The sequence below is a fragment of the Belonocnema kinseyi genome, chromosome 7 (genome assembly GCF_010883055.1).
Source record: "Belonocnema kinseyi isolate 2016_QV_RU_SX_M_011 chromosome 7, B_treatae_v1, whole genome shotgun sequence".
Classification (NCBI taxonomy): domain Eukaryota; kingdom Metazoa; phylum Arthropoda; class Insecta; order Hymenoptera; family Cynipidae; genus Belonocnema; species Belonocnema kinseyi.
This window is the reverse complement of record NC_046663.1, coordinates 95,503,130-95,521,892: the sequence shown is the minus strand read 5'-3', so window position 1 is coordinate 95,521,892 and position 18,763 is coordinate 95,503,130. Positions and strand designations below refer to the sequence as shown.

Here is an 18,763-nt window from a genome sequence, read left to right as displayed (position 1 = left end):
TTCAGTATTATTTAGTTAGTTAAGTAATCGATGATGCTAATATATTTAAGACTATCTTGTAATATAATTTGTCAAAGTTCTCGGAATTAAACATTTTAATTGAATCCTCAGAAACTGAAAGGCACTATTTATAATAAACTCGCGAAACTGTATACATGTGACGAGTCGACTAATTGGCAAAATGCGAAATTTTTTAATGACTCCGCACTATGAAAAATTATACGCTGAAAAATCTAGACATACCTGGAACTGCCCAGGAAATTGTTTCAAGGATTTAAGTAGATACCCTATAATAAACAATTTCAAATTATTCAAAAGCCAATTAGGGTTTTGATGAGGATATGCCGTACATTTGGTAAAATCAATTTTTTTAGATGGAAAGAACGGCAGCACGCCTTACTGTCAATATTCAGTTTTCCTTTTAATTTCGTTTCTGCCGTTCATATTTATGAACAAACATTTTGCAGCATGATGTATAAAATGCACGTTCATGAACGTAGATGACAAGAAAGGTTTACATGATTTTGTTTTTTAGTTTGAAAAAAAAACAAACAATTCCTCCAAAATTCAGATATGGCTTTTGAATTTGGGTTAGCAGAATAATAAATATAATGATGAAAATTAATCAGGAAAAAATTGAGGCTTGCTCATCGTTATTTTCGTAGTTGTCTACTGTTTATTATAAACACTTTTTCCAGACATAGTCTTGTCAGCAATTTTTCATTTTAAACGTAGAAATTAATTTATTCATTTCTTGATAGTAAATCGTTTTTCTATTTCTTTATGGACACTGAAGAAATGCTCCTCAAATTTGATGTCTTCTAAATGAAGTGATTGCAAAAAAAATAGGCATTTAACTCTTAAACTATGGATTTATTGAGACCCCCCCCCCCCCCAATTTTGATCTTGATTTCACCTGACGCAATTTTTATTTCTTAAGAAATAAATTACACTTACTACGTATAAACTTTTTTTTATTTGGAATCCTTACGTGTAGTTTATTACACTTGAATCGTTGCTGTGATTTGATCATTAAACGCCATTATATGACCAACTAGAAAAGTAATCTCGTCGAACTTTCCACGTTGAATACAAACGATATTAAATTGTTTAGGAAAAAGTATGAGTCAAAGTTGAAGTAGGATCTACACATACTTAAAAAGTTTAGTCAAATACTTTCACATGAGTGTCGAAACATGCATCCGATTAAGGCTTACGACATTTCGTCGCACATACATAATAAAAACGATATCTACATTTATTTGGAAGATTAATTTGAAACTTTAAATCCTAGTAGACAAAACATTTAAAATGTAACAACCTGACATGATCGAACAACTGTACGAGTGTCTCGACGTTAATCCAGCTTTATTTTCAAAAAAGGATTAAGCGTGCGTACACACAATTATTAAAAACAGGCAAAACAACCACAATTTTATACCCGGTTATGCACATATTTGATTACATTGTGCATCATTCACGTAGACAAAATAGTTATCGAGTTAACCCATTCGTAGCATTGTTCTAAAATTGGATTATTATTTGACCCCAGAGTCAGCTAATTTAAATATTCAAAAGAACTTTATAAATCTCTACAGAAAGTAAGCTTACGTAAATAAAATTTCATAGACGAAATTTCACGATTTGTAAAAAGGCTGCTTTGAATGGGTTAATAACAAATCGAACGATTGATAATTCTAAAATATAATTGTAAAATATAATTTCAAAATAAAATCTACTCACAATTTATTTAAAAGAGCTCCGTCAAATCAATTTACAAAAAATTAATTGATTTTTTTATCTGCAGTTTCTAAACTGCTTCTAGAATTTTGTTTAGATAAATATCAACAAAGCGAGGACTCTCATATCTACACTTGTAAAATTTGGAGATCAGTAAGTTTTAATAAACTTTAAAAACAATTGGATCTCTTGGCGCTCAGATCCTTATTAGCAAGATACGTAACTTAAAGGCGGTTTCAAACGGGATTTTTTTAAAGCGCAGTCTTTCAACTCGATTGTAAATAACAAAGACAGGATCGAGTTTTAAGCTTTATCCCCAAATTTGAAACCAGTAATTGTGGTAAAATATAAACCTAAACAGCACGGATGATTTTGTTCTTCAATTCAATGTTTCTTATATTCACTAAACTTTACACTTTCCAAAATTAAACCTTTAACGTTTAATTATTACAGAATAAAAATCTTATCGAAATATCTGTGCTGTACGATTCCTTCGCGATTTATTTCCTAGTCAAACACTATCCTTACAAATTTGCGCGTTCACACTTACGAGAATTATATGAATTGTACAGTTTTCTATGACCTTCTGAAGTCATTAACCCTTGATCACAAGTAATAAAATCAATATGCGTAATGGCATAACTGTAAGAAGCACTTCGCAGAACTATCATTGAAATTCTGCAATAAATCTTACTAACCTTATTGTCAGAGAAAATTGCATAGTAAAAATTCTGTGTTTACAGCTGAAATTATCGCTCGTCGTTTGTCAAAAACACTTTAAAAGCAATTAGATAATTTCAAGGATTGAAAAATATTAATAATAAACCATTCTAATTGATAGACCTATCGACTGTTGGCACAAAAATCGAGTGATGAATGTCAAATGTAAACACAGCAGTCAATAAAAAGATTGAAAAAGCTTGTATAAAAAATATACGTAATGACTTAAAGCTTTTAGTCAATTTGTGCAAGTTGTGGCAACGGCGTATGGCTTAAATTATCACTGTCGCAAGACTAAATTATTCTATTCGATCAAGGGTTAAGAAACTTTTTTTTCTTTCGGATAATAACATTAGAGCTTTTCAGACTTTTAGTCAAGTAAGCCGTTTTTATAAGAGTTAATACTATGAGTCATTTTTCTTTTGCGCGTCATTAAAAAATTGTGCTTTTAATTCATTCGGTATACTGTAAAGTAAGCTGCAAAATGTGCACAACTTAAATGTATCCTAAAGCTTTTTACACTGCACTCTTGCATTCTTTTTTTTGTATGACAAGTGGTTTTTGGACGTTGACTCTTAAAATTTGAAAATTAAAGAAGACAACACTTAGGCCTTCTGCGACCCGAGCTTCCTGCTCTTATCCGTTTCCTCTTTTCCTTTCCTCTATGTTCCTTGTCTTTTCGTATTTCCCTGACCTGAAATTAAGATGATTTTTATGGAACATCGAAAGAACCTTGGTATTAAAAAGGATACTTAAAAAAATGCAGGATGAATGTTTAAAAAATTCCCAGTATATTATTGTTCTATTTTCCCCTGGGTTTCAAACAAACGGTTTTCATGATACCGGCGTTTTTATTCTTACTTTTTATATAATAATGGATCCGTTCTCTACAAGAACAACTTAGTAACTCTTTGTAGAGTAACAAATAACCAAATTATTGTTTTATTATTAGTAAACAGGGCCGTGGGAAGTTTTTTTTATTTAGAAAAACATAAAAATGATATTTAACATTTTTTGTTATTGTTTAAAATAATTTATTTTGTCAATACTCCAGTGAATCAGTTTGTTGCCTGCCCATGTGTCCTAATATATTAAAAATTGTTAAAACTTTATAAATTGTTTATAATTTTTATTTATGAGAACTTTTTGTTACTAAATTCCATTCTAATAATAAAGCCGAATGCTTCAATTACAGAATTTTTGTCAACAAAGAACAATAATCCTGATCAATAGCGAGTTCATTTAAGGAATTTGTGCAGATATTAAAAAATCGTACTTTTGTAATTACCAATTTTGTGATACGGGCCTAGTCGTAAGAACTGATCGTCCGAACGTGCGTGCACACATAACAAAATTCACTAAAAATAGAAAAGTAAAAAAAATCGAAAATCCATAGGAACATGCAGTTTAGGGATCAGAGAACCCGAAAAGCCGTTCTTCATAAAAACAACTTCAGGGCTCAGATCATGCGACTTTTTTTATTTTTTTGCAAAAATGCGACTTCTCGCAACTTTCGGAAGAAACATGAGCCTCATCAATTTTTTCCATTTTTCTCAAAAGTTCACTATCCTTTGTTTAAAAAGTTAGTCGCAATGAATCTTTTGAAATTGAAATTCCAAACTTTTAATTCAGAAACTTAAAACCTGAATAATTTTTCATTAGAGCTTTATACTTACAAAATTTTAATTAATAGCGTTTGAAATTTAACAATTTCTAATTTCGTAAATCCTTATCCAAAGATTGAATTTTTTCAAATTGAAGACCTTCACAAATGGACATTTTTAAGCCAAAAACATGAAAAATCGAACAATTTAAAATTAAATTACAATATTCACACTCTTCCTTCTATTCATTAATGTCAACTATTTTCTATACAATTAGAATTTTTAACTTTAAAACTCAACTCTTGTTAAATTTCGTCTTTGTGTTGAAAATTCTACTACTTTGTTGAAAATGCAATATATTTCGACTTAATATCTTAGGAATTTAAAACTTATCATATTATTCAATATTGTGTCTCTATTAATCTAATTTTATTTTTTAAAATTCCCTATTTTCGTGAAAAATCACCCTGTTCCCTTTGTTTCGAGATAATTCTGGTATGCGAAATCTGACTAATCCAATCTGACTAATCCAAGTAGACGAGTTAAACAGTTCAAAAAGAAATATTTTAAACCCAGATAAAGAATTCTTCAGCCTAAATGGCTATTTCCAAAAAATTGTTTTAAATTTAAAGTTCATTTTGATTATGCAACCAATATTTGAATGGCAATGAAAATGAAATGCTCTATATTTTTAAACAAATAAAGTTATTATTTTATTCACGCATTGTCTGATACCTTTTATTCTTTATCTTTAAAAAATGTATGCTGCTTTTTGTGGACTTTTTTCGAAATTTCATGCGACCTTCTTTGTAATTTTATGGGACTTTTTGTAAGCCTTCTAGTCGATACGAGCCTTGCAACTGAAGTCGGTTTAAGTTGTTCTTGCAGAGAATGGCTCAATTCAAACAAAAAAAGATAAGGCTTCTTTTGCAAAATCATAACTTCGCCATTTTTTGCGTGAGATTATTCTCACGAAAAAAATGGTTTTGCTTTCTAAATTCCACAAATTGAAATAAAAAGCACTACTATTACTCTTAGAAATGGAAACATTCAAAATGTTAAAATCGTGAAAGTTTAGACACTTTCAAATTGAAAAGTTTAACAATACGATTTTAATCTAATTTTTGTGGAAGCGTTTCAGTTGCTCAATTTCTATAATATTTTTTTTTTAACTTAAAAATGAGAAAAAACCCGAGTAAAGCAACAATTCAAATACATTTTGCGGCTTCCTTCTAATCTCTACAAATCTCCAATCTCAACTTTCAAAGTTTATTGATTGAAAGTCTTTATATTGAAAAAAGCTGTAAACCCGCCAATTCACGGTTATGCCCCTGTTTCCCGATCTAGTGGCCCCCGGAAAATGTAATTGACATTCTCGAAAAAAGTACTTTCTTTAACTTACCAATGTGTAAAACGCATCGTCTACTCCCATTCTCGTTTTGGCTGAAGTTTCCACGAAAGGAATACCGTATTGCCTAGCGACTTCTCTAGCTTGGGCCATATTGACTGCCCATGACTGTTGCAAATCGCATTTGTTACCAACTAAAACCATTGGCACTTCTTCCGCATCTTTCACCCTCTTGATTTGTTCGCGATATGTTCCTATGTCCTGAAAATTAAACAAAAATCGGTTTATTCAATTTAGTATTGCTTTTTTAAATATTAACTTCATTACAAATAAACATCAACTACCTCAAAACTTTTTGCAGAATTAACTGCAAAGACTAATAAAAATCCTTCTCCTGTTCTCATGTATTGGTCTCTCATAGCACTGTATTCTTCTTGGCCGGCTGTATCTAATATATCTAGCAAACAGGTTTCCCCATCTATGACTACCTGTTAAAAGAAAACAATATGTCATTAAATATATGTGCCGTCGTTTCAGAATTAAAAAAGTAAGAAAATGAACATAAATTAATACAACTCTGATTCTTGACTTTTCTTCTAAATCGCAGTTCAAATATTTATTTTAAAAAAGACTTAATTTAATTCGAAAAATCAGTTGCATCTTTTTAGATAAAGTTTCCTCATTTATAATTTGTAATTCAAATTCTTAAATTAAAATAAAAAATTTACAGTTAGGGTTCTCAAAATAACAACACTTTCGAATTTCAAAGCCAAAGGAGAAATTCGTTCTATTTACGACTATGAATGTAATCGGCATTTTCAACCAAAATTTTTCAAATTAAAAATCTCAGTTCTATTTTACATATACTTTACTATCTAGAAGTCTTACTTGTTTTCTATAAGAGTCTTCTATGGTAGGATCGTATTCGTCTACAAAGTGATTTTGTATTAATTGAATAGTAAGTGCTGATTTCCCAACACCTCCAGCTCCTACGACAACGAGTTTATACTCGGTCATTTTTTTAATGTTCCTAATTTTCTCGGAAGAAAAACTAAAGTGCAGCCTTTGATGAACCTTAAACAGACAAAGAAACTTTGTTAAATACACTTTATTTGTTGAGTTGATAAATATTAGTGAAAAAATCCGCCCGCTTCGCGAGCACGTTCTCAGAGCGCGCTGCGCGCGCATCTCGCTAGTTTGAGCGCGCGACTGTTGATTCTTGCACTTCGCGCTCGATAATATATTCATCTCGCGCTCCGCACTCGGTCTTTGCATTACCCTCCACATTTGTGCACAGACCACAATGCGAAATTTTCTACATTCTATTTTAAAACCTATTATATCAAATGTCTATTACAATTTTGTGTGTGTGTACCTTGGTCTGGTACTGCTTATCCTGATATTGCAAAATAATGTTCACATTTTATTTTTCCTAATCCTAATAGGGCCCTGCTGTGGTTGTTTAATCATTTACCCTTTTCTTAAGTGAAGCTGAACACTTTTTTTTAGATTTGTCATTAAAGAAGGTTCTCAAAGTACCTATGGCCTTGACTATTACATTCTCATTGCGATATTCGCGCTTAGCAGTTAGGTTATACAGGCTCTAATTTGTTTAACTTTGTGCTAATCAAAAAATTCGACTAGAATAGTTTTGAAATATATTTGGTATCTAGTGAAAATTTTTGGATCTATGAATAAAATAAATTGTTATATTTTTTGAAAAGTATATAACTTTTCTAATCTTCATCAAAATTAGAAATTTTATTTGGATAATTTGCAAATCTTTTACCCATCTATAAGAAACTTTGACAAAAAATTTTGTAATATTAAGAAAAAAAAATTTGAAAATTTTGAAAATGCTATAATTTTTTTAATTTTGGACTAATCGAAAAAATCGGCTAGAATAGTTTGGAAATATATTTGTTATCTAGTGAAATTTTTGAATGAGATTTTTGGATCTATGAAAAATATTATTTTTTATATTTTTTGAAAAGTATATAACTTTTCTAATTTTCATCAAAATAAAAAATTTTTCACCCATCTATAAGAAACTTCAACAAAAAAATTTTTAAATAAAAAAAAAATTTGAAAATTGGAAAATGCTCCTAATTTTTTAATTTTGGTTCGAAATATCTGATTGACGAACTTAGCCTTCATTTTGGGTACCTTGAGAAGTATATCAAATGCGGACTCGATTGGACAAATCCTTAAAAAGTTAGCGTGGCTACAAAATTCAGGTAACCATACAGACGGACACCGATGAAATTTTATGATTTTCGGATTCTGTGAGTGCCGAAACGTAAAGATTCGTTAAGAACCAGAGATAAAATTCAGATACAACTTCAGTCTTTTATAATATTATATAGGTTTCATCTCTATTGACTATTAGAAAACTATAGAACTAGAAAAGACGGAGGAAAGTATAAACTATGATGGAACTAATTAAGGCTTATATAGTTATATGTTATATCCTCCTTCTCATCATCCCGAAACCTCTCTGACAATGAAACATCAGGTTTCAAGGTACCTGCATTTCCTCCCAGCTGCCTATCTCAGCAACATAATAGCTCTGCTGATAACAGAATGAAAATTTCAAGACCTGCACTGCTAAGAGCTAAGAAATCATTGTTTATAGAATACACTAAAATCGTAAAGGTACAAAAGTGTAAATAGCTGCCCATAAACTTTCTACATTTTCAAATATATCAATATAATCTTGCAAAAAAATTTCTTTTCAATTAAAGTTTGTAAATTTTTTAAATCTTTAAGACCATAAACATTCAGATGACTCAAATACAAATTTAATTGGAAGCTTCAGCTTAGTAAACTTTTACGACTCCAAATGTCTGCTAAATATACAGTCTTTTACTCAGGAGATGGATTTATTACTTTTGACCTGCGACAATGATAATACTACTTTCAATATTGTAATTTTTCCAATATGTTCAATTGTTCATGCAACTTTTTATTTGTAAATAGCAAAAAAAATTGTTATATAATTATTTTTTAACGAATAAAAGGAGACCAACACCTATTCCTTCAAATAATTTGATTTTAGATTGTGCATGTGCGAGTAATAATGATTTGAGAAATGATTGCACGATTTTAACTGTTAAATACTCAAATTTCAGCAGCAGGAATTTGTTGTCGCAATTCAATCGGAAACTTAAATGCAGTTCATCAGATTCTTAAACCCTAAATTGCAAAAGAACTTAAAAATTGAACAATTTTTAGTAAAGCATTCATCCTTTCAGAATTGAATAATTCCAGTTATGGGCTCCAAATATAAATTTTGTTTATATATTATTTATTTTTAAATTAAATGAAATATTTTAAATATATTAAATAAATTAAATTAAAAAAATAATAAAATTGAAACTTAAAAATGTTTTTTTCTGCAAAGCGTCGAGAAATGAACAATTTTGAATTAAAATTTTTATTCGTAAAATTACAAATCGTAAGCATTAAAAATAAAAAATCGCCTTTTTAAATTCCGATGTAAAAATCTTTGACTGCAAAAGACAATTTTAATCATATTATTCTCAAATCAATAAGTTAAATAATAAACTGTCTTGAAACCATTTAAAAACAATTATAATTGTATTTTAAGCCATCTACCGGGATTCGACGTCCTTCACATTCTTTTCTATTTCGGATATAAGTTCAACATTAAATTCTAACTGCAAATTGTATGCACGTATACGCAATGATTTTCTATACATGTCATTCTGATACTACGGATTTTACGTATCTTAACGTTGTCCTTAAATATTTCATATAAAATTTGCATAATAAACTTCATTCTATTATGTAATGAAGTTTTTTTTTAATAAAACTATTGTTGGTTACAAAAAAATCAACCTCTTAGAAGAGCATATATATAACAAATTATTATTTATTTATTATTTTATTTATTATATTATTATTTATTATATTATTATTTATTAGACATAATAAATTTATGAGAAATATCAGGATTGCCATCGAATTTCGATTTCATAATTCTAGACCTTTTCCAGAAAAATTAGTAACTTTCAGGACAAGACGAAAATACTTTTAAATAAGAATAATCACATAAAAAGAAATAATTAAGACTGTAATATGTTTTATTTACAAGGAAAAAGAAAGAATTTTTGAAATTCAAAGCTGTCCAAATAGGAGTTTATACAAAATTCGAACTTCCAAAAATATCAAATTTCAAACCCTCAGTATATAAATTTCATTCTGCTTCAAGGATACAATCAAAAGAATGCTTTCAAATAATTCTAAGTGTAATTTAGAGCCTATTTATTTTAAAAAAATTTTGTTTGGGGTTTTCAATTTGAAATTTTTATATGTTGAATTGAAAACGTTTTCAGTTTAAAAATAATTAAATTAATTTCAGGATTGGATACTGTAAATTTAAAATTATCCAAATTTTACATATTAGAATTCGAAGTTATTCCACTTGGAACTTCAAAATCATTTAACGATTCAACTTTTAAAAAATTTGACTATTTAACGGAGGTTTTTTCATTAAGGTTATTAATGCGTTTTTGTACTCGACCTATATTGTTTATTTACCTCTTTGAAATTTGGAAACTTTTAAATGTTAAAATAAAAAAAGTATCAAGCCCTTTTTTAAATAATTGAAATTCAATTCTTTGTTTTACAATTTACATATTTCGAATTATTGTTTAGGAAGTACTACTCTACAGTTACAAATGATTAAAAAATGTTATAATGGGTTGTGTATAACAGAATTTTTTTGCCATTCCAATATTTAAGAAAAAAAAATCGAGCCTCTCTGACATAACTAAAATGCGAGTCTATTTTTATAAAATGTATATGTTTACTTCACCACGAAAAACACGTAGGATGGGGAGTTATTATATTTTTAAAGTATTTTGCATAATTTTGATTGAATATCATGTTAGACGTAATACTAAAAAAACTAAACTCACAAGAAACTTTTAGAAAGTGAGACATTTTAAAACAAAAAGTTAATGTAGTTTTACCAAAAATGAAATCTGTGGAAAAATCGCTGGCCTATAATTTTAAGAATCAAAATAATATTACTGATAATGTAATTTTGAGTAAAAAATTGAATTTTTTCTTACCATCACTTCTCAAAAATTTTCGAAAAATGATTGAATTTAAAAAAAAAGCTACTACTTTAGACAAGTAATTCGGTTTAATTTTTAATATTTTGTTACAGATTTTACAGAAAATATTATATAATTTTAGAACGTTGTATATGATATACAAAAGTTTCTTTATTATAGCGAGAAAATTAAATTAAATTCAATGACAACATTTTTCCATACACTCACAACTCTTTAAAATTAGTCGATTATTATTCTCATTAACAAAATATGAATGTGGAATTGTCCGATACCGTACTTTTAACATTTAAAACACATAATAAAAATACATTTTCAAGGTATTTATTCAAGTAGAATTAAATACAACATTTGAATTTAATTCGAATTTTTCTTAAGATTAAATTTACCGCGTTTTCTGAACATATTTGCCTCTGCTTTGTCAAAAATGCATTTTTTTTATTTGATGATTCATCATTTTATTTGAAAACACTTTTACACCAAAAAGAAAGGGAATAATTTGAAAAATATAATGCATATATAAAATTGCTAATAATAAAATTCATTCTTTTTACGAAACTTTGAATAAAAGGACTTCGATTAAAAAATAAAGGTGAAATTACTTGGACTTAATTAAAAAATCTCTTCAAATATGCATAAGCAAACCCTGGAGATTGGAATGAATAAAGAGTTTATTGTCACCATTTAACATTTTTTATTTAAGATTGAAACGTAACCTATTTTTTCATGAATAATTAATTATATGCAAAATAACCATGTAAAAGATTCAGCATTAAATAATGGATTTCCAAGCTATTCCACTTTTCGGCTCATTAGAGAAAAATATAAACAAATGAAAAAGAGGGAGAAATGTAAATAAGTCAACCAAAACCAACCTCTCACTTTTTCCTTTCTCCGTACATTTTATACTACCAGGGCACAAAGATGTTTCAAGGTTAATTTAGACCACTTCATCAGGGCTTATTTATAGGAAAAACTAAAGGTATGAAAAATTTATTTACCCGAAAAGAAAATATTTTGATGGATATTAATTAAAAGTTTATAAGTCTAATATAATCAATATCTTATTGAGAAAATGATTGTTCTATAAAAGTATTCCTTTTGCTTTAAAGTAAAAGAAAGTTTAACCAATTAATAACAATATCCCATACCTTGTTGTATCTTGGGGAGTGTCTTTTTAAAATAATAACTTTGTTGCCTTTTCTCTTTATAAATAGCATCTCCATAAATTCTCTGAAAAATATTGGACTTCAAAATATGAACTTTTCAATATTGAAATATTGAAAGCAATCAAAAGAATTGAGAATTCATGGAGATGCTATTTATAAAGAGAGAGGGTAACAAAGCTTACTTCAATGTATAAAGAATTCTTTTATAGAAAAATCATTTTCTCACTGAAGATAGTCATTATTATATTATTTTTGGATTGACAATTAACTATTTTAACTGAAAATGTGATTCTTCCATTTATTGTTCAAAAATTTTTTCGAATAAGTTTTTGATGTTTATAAATAATTATTTCAATTTAAATAACGCAATGAAAATTTTGAAAAATTATAATTTTTCATCTGCTGCAAAAATACAACTGTTGATTGATAATTTATATTCAAGTTATTTTTACTTTGGATGAATAATAAAACTGTACATTAGTAAATCTAAATTTTTGTCAGTTTTATTATGCACGCAAATGTGACAATCTTTGTCAATGCTCATCAACTGAAACTAAATTTTGATTTATGTGCGTGAATTTGGCAACATTCTTTCATTCGACTTTTTCAAATTATCCTATTGGCATTAAGGAAAAGCAAATACAATGCTTTCTAGTTAATAAAAAACACCTATTTTTACATTCTCATCATCTATGATTGAGAAAGTATTAGAATGGTCGGAAATTTGACATCACACTTTTTCAACGGATCTTCACGTTGGAGGCACCCTGAATCCGAAAATCAGGTTTTCACGATGGCGTCTGCCTGTCTGTCCGTCCATAAACACGATAACTTGAAAAAATGAACGAATCAAATTCATCTTTGGCACACTTTTATCAGGTACCAAAAGAAAGGACGAGTTCGTGAACCAGCCACTTTCGATAAAAAAATTCAAAAAATGAGCCCATTTCGAATATTGTTGAGACCACTTTTTTCTGAATTTGAAAATTCTATTTAAGGATATTTATAGTATTAAAAAGAACAAACAATTTATCTTTATGTCTTTTTTTCGATAAAAAGAAAATTCTCAGAGTTATAGCGTTTTCAAATTTTGTTTAATCAATCGAAAATCAAAATTTGAAGCCGAAAAACGCACGATATGAAAAAAAGTCAAGAGAAGAAAAACATTTATTTTTGAAAGCTCTAAAAGATTATCATAACAAATTTTTGGATTTTCTTCAAAAATCGAAAATTCAAATTTTTATTGCACAAAAAATAATAGAAAATAAAAAATTCCATTTTGTGGACAAACTATGTAGGATACGAAAAAATATGAATTAACAAAAATGGTTATCCCAAAAAAGATCTACAGTTTCGTTAAGAATCACTATACTTAATTAAGTAGACAATTCAGAATATGAAGAAGCATATAAATACTGCCATCTAAAAGAGATCTTTTTGATAAAGTTTTTTTCAAGCGTTCCAAATGCAAAGAATAAATATCCGAGCGCGAGGTAACCTATTATCGAGCGCGAAGCGTGAGATTCAACCGTCGCGCGCCCTAGGCGCGCTCAAACTTGTGAGCGAAGCGAACCGCGCGCGTAGCCCGCGATGAGAATGTGCCCGCAGAGCGCGCAGATTTTTTAGATAAGGATAATGGCTTATTTTTACAAGAGAAAACATTCTCTATAAAACTCTACTGTTTCCAATTTTATAAGTAAATTTTTCTATGGCTAAAATCTTTAAAACCATTTGTGAATTTTATATGCTCTTATTTCAGTGCATAAAATCGTTCATAAAATTAAATGTAAAATTGGATATTAAATGCATAAACTCAAGATTCGTTAAAATCTGCAGGGTTTCCTATGACTACCATTGATTATTCTTTGAGTTAAAACATAATTTAAAAATGTATGATTTTTAGGATTATTTCTTTTCTTGCGTGGAAAATTTAATAGTGTGAATAGATTGATTCAGAATTAAGAAAAAAGTTCTTAACAAATAATTGATTTATCATTTACTTTTTTTCAAAATTGTAAACAGTCGAATTGTGGGTGACTTTTTGCGTAAAAATAAACGACGATTTATTCCACTTTAACATTTTGTAAGAAATTGGTAAGAAGCTTCAGCAAGGGAACATTCAATATAAAAACTACTGTTGAAATAATTATTTTTTGTAAGTTTTGAATTATTTTAAGGAAAATAAAGTTTTTTCTTTTACAACACATGACTGAAATATCATGTCAATTCTGAAGATCAAAGAAACCTTGTTTTCCAAAGACCTGAATTTTGTAAAAATTATAAGATTTTCAGTTTGCCTTTATGCTATTGATAAATTAGTAGAAAGACGCTTTCTGTGAAGAAATATTGAGTTCAACAAAGTTGAGATTAAAAAGTTTATAATGCACCATTTTTCGAAAATGGGATTATTGCTCACAGTCAGACTAATTTCACAAAACTCACAAAAATATTTCAATTTTTCCACAAATTAAAAAAAAAAATCAATTTCCAGGCCCTCCAGAAAATCCTATACTTTGTTATATTTTCTAGGCTCTGGAGCAATTAACCCTGATATAAACTTGAACTTCACTATTGACTCACTTGACAGAACCCAAAGAATTTTATTAATACACGTGCATATCAATTAAAACTTGCGATTAATTATCTCTATATTAATTACAAGAGAATTACTTTATTAGGCTTTGAACATAGTTAATCAGCGAAGATAAATGTCACTTGAAATCTTAAGTCATCGCCAAGACTCCAAAATGAGTCACTCACTCATCATTTACGATTCGAGTGCAAATGCAAAGTTGTGTGTCTAGCTAGCACTCGCACTCAACGCACTAATCAATGACTCACGGAATTCCAGCGGCACTCAAGATGTATTGCTCTCAAAGCCGAGGCCTCAAGGAGTACAAAACAAATTACACTGATGAAGTGAGAAAGAGAAAAAAAATCTCTCGCCTCTCGCACATGTAAAACGCAAGATTACATCTCCCGACTCCAATACACTCGCGCTCTATTTTGCAAAAAAATGTCGCCAACTCAATTCGAGAACAAAGGATTTTCGCGATCTAGCAACGCGTGTTAATCACAAAAGAAACGAAAAAAAAGTTCATCGCCCCTTCGAGGAAAGAAATTGTTGATGCTTACGAAAAGCAAAACATGGATAAAATTACAAAAGGTTAAAAGGGAAGAGGTTAATATTCTTGATAAAAAAAGTAGTCAGAATTTTATTTAGATGAGTCCTTACCGATAATTAAATGAACATTTCGAGTACAAGCCGGTTTCAAAAACCCGTTTACTATTGTGAATTGTGAGTTTACTCTCTGGAGATAAGCCATCTGGAGTGAGGCGTCAGTGTTGCCAACGCGTTCCTGGCAGAGACAGAAGAGGGAGTGGACTTGAAATGCAAAGAAAACACTTGATTTTCACCTGTTAGATCACTTTTTTCGCAAATGTAGGTTATTAGTCTCGAGGATTGTATGAGGTTTCGCTTAAATGAGAGATATTGCACTAACCTATCACGTTTGTTTCACCAGTTTTTATTACCAAGCTAGAGAATCACTCAATGTCCCTCTACGGGAAAGGATAGTGGTTCACTTCATCCGCAAACACGCTACTCCAAATCCAAAGTGCTCCAAAGACACGAAAAGACTGACACTCTTAAGAAAAGTTACGAGCGACAGCGCCCCTCAATGTCAATGTTGGGGACTTCTTTATGAATCAGTCGGTAAGCCAGATGCGATGTCGGTAACGTGAAGGTTAAACCGCATAAATGCGCATAGAATGTGAATTTGAGAGACTCTGTTCCAGTGTGGATTTAAACATAAAAAATCTGCTCGCTACGCGGGCACATTCTCATCTCCTAGGGCGCGCAACTGTTGGTTCTCGCGCTTCGCGCTCGATTATGTATTTACCTCGCGCTACGCGCTCCATCTTTATATTTTCGCACATTCTTGCGTAAACATTTTTAAATTAAGACTCAAAACATCCACCACTGTAAATTTGTAATTGTGACTTCTCTTTCGTTAAAAGAGAGTTTGAGCGCACCTACGGCACGCGACTGATGGCAATCACACTCCGCACTTAGTCTTTGCATTTGTTCCGCATTTCTTCCGCATTCGGACACAGACCTTTTAAAATCAAAGGTGAACGGACCGACAACTGTAATTTTGTGATTTTAAATTCTCCTTTGTTAAAGCTCTTTTGGCTTTAACGAACACATTCTCATCACGTATCTCGTGCTTCGCACTCGATTTTGTCCAGCGTGTCAACTTTTCTACATTATACACAACACTTTTATATCAATTATAATACATTTTTATGTAACTCTGCCTGGGATTACTTATTAAAAAATTGCAAAATAAAAAGCAAATTGTATTTATCATGATTATTTTTATATTTGTTTCTTATTTTGCTTTAAATTGTATTCTAAGCTGCTCTGAAACATGTATCATTTCAATAAATGTATATCATTACAATTCATAATATGCATAAAAATTGAATCATGCTAATTCTTATTTCCTTGTTTTTATAATTTTTTATTTTTAATGTTGTTTTTTACGATCAAATAAAAACTACTACGCATCTGCATATGGTCTAATACAGGAACCTATATAGGTTATTATATAGGAGCCTATGTTCTCTTTCGTCTTTTCTGTGCTTTTTCCAAAAAGTGCATTTTTGCATTTTTTATCTTATGTTTTATGATTAAAAGAAGATCTACTCATCCAATCGAAAAATGATTAATAATAAATTTATGGATCTTTTTACGTGAACAACTGTTGTCTGGTAATTTAAGTTCATACCTTGTGTCGTTTTTTTAAACAAATTTAATATTTTTATTCAGAATGTTATTTTTTACGACTAAAGCAAAAACTAACTGCACGGAGAAAAATGGATGTTCAAAAGTAAAATCTAGATGTTCTGTGTTAACATATTATATGTTTAACTATAGGACAACAATCTAGATGTTCGAAGTTAGCATCTGTAGATCTTAAAATGTGAAATGTTGCCCCCTAACATTCAAAATGTTCTACTGAAAAATCCGAGATATTACATGTATGGTTATGTCAAATTACGTCTGTAAATATTTGAGGAGTTTACTTATTTATGGTCATTTAAGGAATTAATTGATAACTTATTTGTGAATTTTAAATTAAACTTTAATGTTCGTACACGAACGAAATAAAAGATAAGGGGTATAAAATGTCGACCAGATGATGCATTCAGTCAAGTTGAGGTTATATTCAATCTTTCTAATTCAAAATAAAAACGTGAATGAATAATCGGAAAACGAATGATCTGTAATCTGAATTAAATATTCTATCTATTTTAAGTTACTTAAACTCAAATTTTATTTCAAATTTATAAACCTTTTGTCAAATGTGTTAAGTCAATAAACCTAAAACAGAAGATCGTTGTTCTCTTCCTTAAACTTAAAAAAGTCGTTATCTAATTTCATCTAAGGACATCTAATTTTTATTCTTTGGAAATGTTCCAAAATTGTAATATTCCATAATTTTAATATTGAATATATATAGCTTTGAAATATAGTCGTGAAATTGCAATGCGCGATGCGTATGCGCTCGAACGGTTTTAACATCTGAATGTGTTTCAGTTTAACATAAAAATATTTGTACGCCTAAAATCTCAAAAATATGTTAAATGTTTGGCATCAATATCTGCGTATTAGGTACTACAATCTCACCCTTTGAACATCCATTTTTCTCCGTGTGTCCTATCAAAAATTATAGCTCTTTTTTGGATAAACAATTTTTGTCTCATTTTTTTCGTAGCTTATATCGAAAAGTGATTCATTATCAATTTGTAGTTCGTTCCAGGGCGCGCAATTTGAACTTTTTCACTTTTTTCGTATGTTGCATAGTTTTTCCAAAACATGGAATTTTGGAATTTTTCATTATTTTTGGTACGATCAAATTTGGAATGTTCAACTTTTCGACAAAATAAAAAAAGTTGTTATCGTAGTCCTGTAGGGCTTTCAAAAGCCTACGTTTTTCTTCTCCTGGCTTTTTTTCATATCATGCGTTGTTTGGCTTAAAATGTTCATTTCAGTTTGTTTTTTTGGATTTTGAAAATGCTCTAACTCTGATAATTTTCTTTTTATAGAAAAAAGTCATGGGGATAAATTGTTTGAGTTTCTGAGTACTATGAACAAACGTACATAGAAGCATTATGTTTCTGACTTTATAGCGTATAGAAAGAAAAAATTTACCACTTTTTAATTGTTTAAACAAATATAATTTGTTTAAATAATTACTTTTCCAAAAATACTTTTGACATCGTAATTAATTATATATGTTCTATTCAATAGTTATCGAAAAATAACTGCTTGAGCAAATGAAAATTGTGTGAACAAATAGAACTTTGTTAAACATTAAAAGAAATATATGAAAATTATGTAATTATTATTATTATTATATATGTATAAATACGTATATATGTATGCATGTATGCATGTATGTATGCATGTATATATGATATTAAATATACGTATTTAATTTTTCAATCAAAATCAAAAGAAAACTTTCTGTACATAAAAATTAAGAAAAAAATGCACTTAACCCTTTTTTAATAAAACCAATGTCAGAAGCCAAAAAACATTGCTTCGAAAATGATTTTTCAAAAAGTTTGTTTCCAGCGATGCATACTTGCTGAGAACATTTTTCTCTTAATTTTTTTTTAATAGAAACTTATATTTTAAATGTGTATATAGAATTTGAAAATTATCCTTGAATTATTATTATATAAACTTCTAATCTGTTAAGAAAACATAATAATAATAATAATAATTTGGAATTTAAATAGTATATATTAAAATAATTAGGTATAATTATTCATATTATTATTATAAAAGTATTATTGTTCTAAAAACTGAAGATAATAAATTTAAAAAATTTATTTATTATTATAACATTTTATAGTTGAAAAAATCATTAAAACCAATGCTTAGTTAAATAATTAATTTTAAAATGTAACGTGAAATTCAACAATTTTGAAGGAATACTTAAAATTGTATACATTGAAACATTTAGCAGGTAAAAATTAAAGAATTTTACATTAATAGTTGTAGGG

The 18,763-nt window shown here is 29.0% G+C and overlaps 1 protein-coding gene across 3 annotated transcripts; it reads right to left on the bottom strand.

The window, feature by feature from the left end:
• Positions 1–957: 957 nt before the first annotated feature.
• On the bottom strand, positions 958–15,322 carry LOC117176206 (ras-like protein 1). Of its 3 annotated transcripts, none has more exons than XM_033366329.1 (6): positions 15,187–15,322; positions 14,919–15,068; positions 6,301–6,486; positions 5,757–5,900; positions 5,467–5,673; positions 958–3,154 (listed from the first exon to the last, which is right to left on the bottom strand). In XM_033366329.1, the coding sequence occupies exons 3-6, from the start codon at positions 6,427–6,429 to the stop codon at positions 3,050–3,052; spliced, it is 585 nt and encodes a 194-aa protein (XP_033222220.1). In that variant the 5' UTR covers positions 6,430–6,486; positions 14,919–15,068; positions 15,187–15,322; the 3' UTR covers positions 958–3,049. The 3 variants fall into 3 exon arrangements, with proteins under 3 accessions (XP_033222220.1, XP_033222222.1, XP_033222221.1); XM_033366331.1 differs by having other exon boundaries at positions 14,919–15,042; XM_033366330.1 differs by lacking the exon at positions 14,919–15,068.
• Between the last annotated feature and the right edge of the window lie 3,441 nt (positions 15,323–18,763).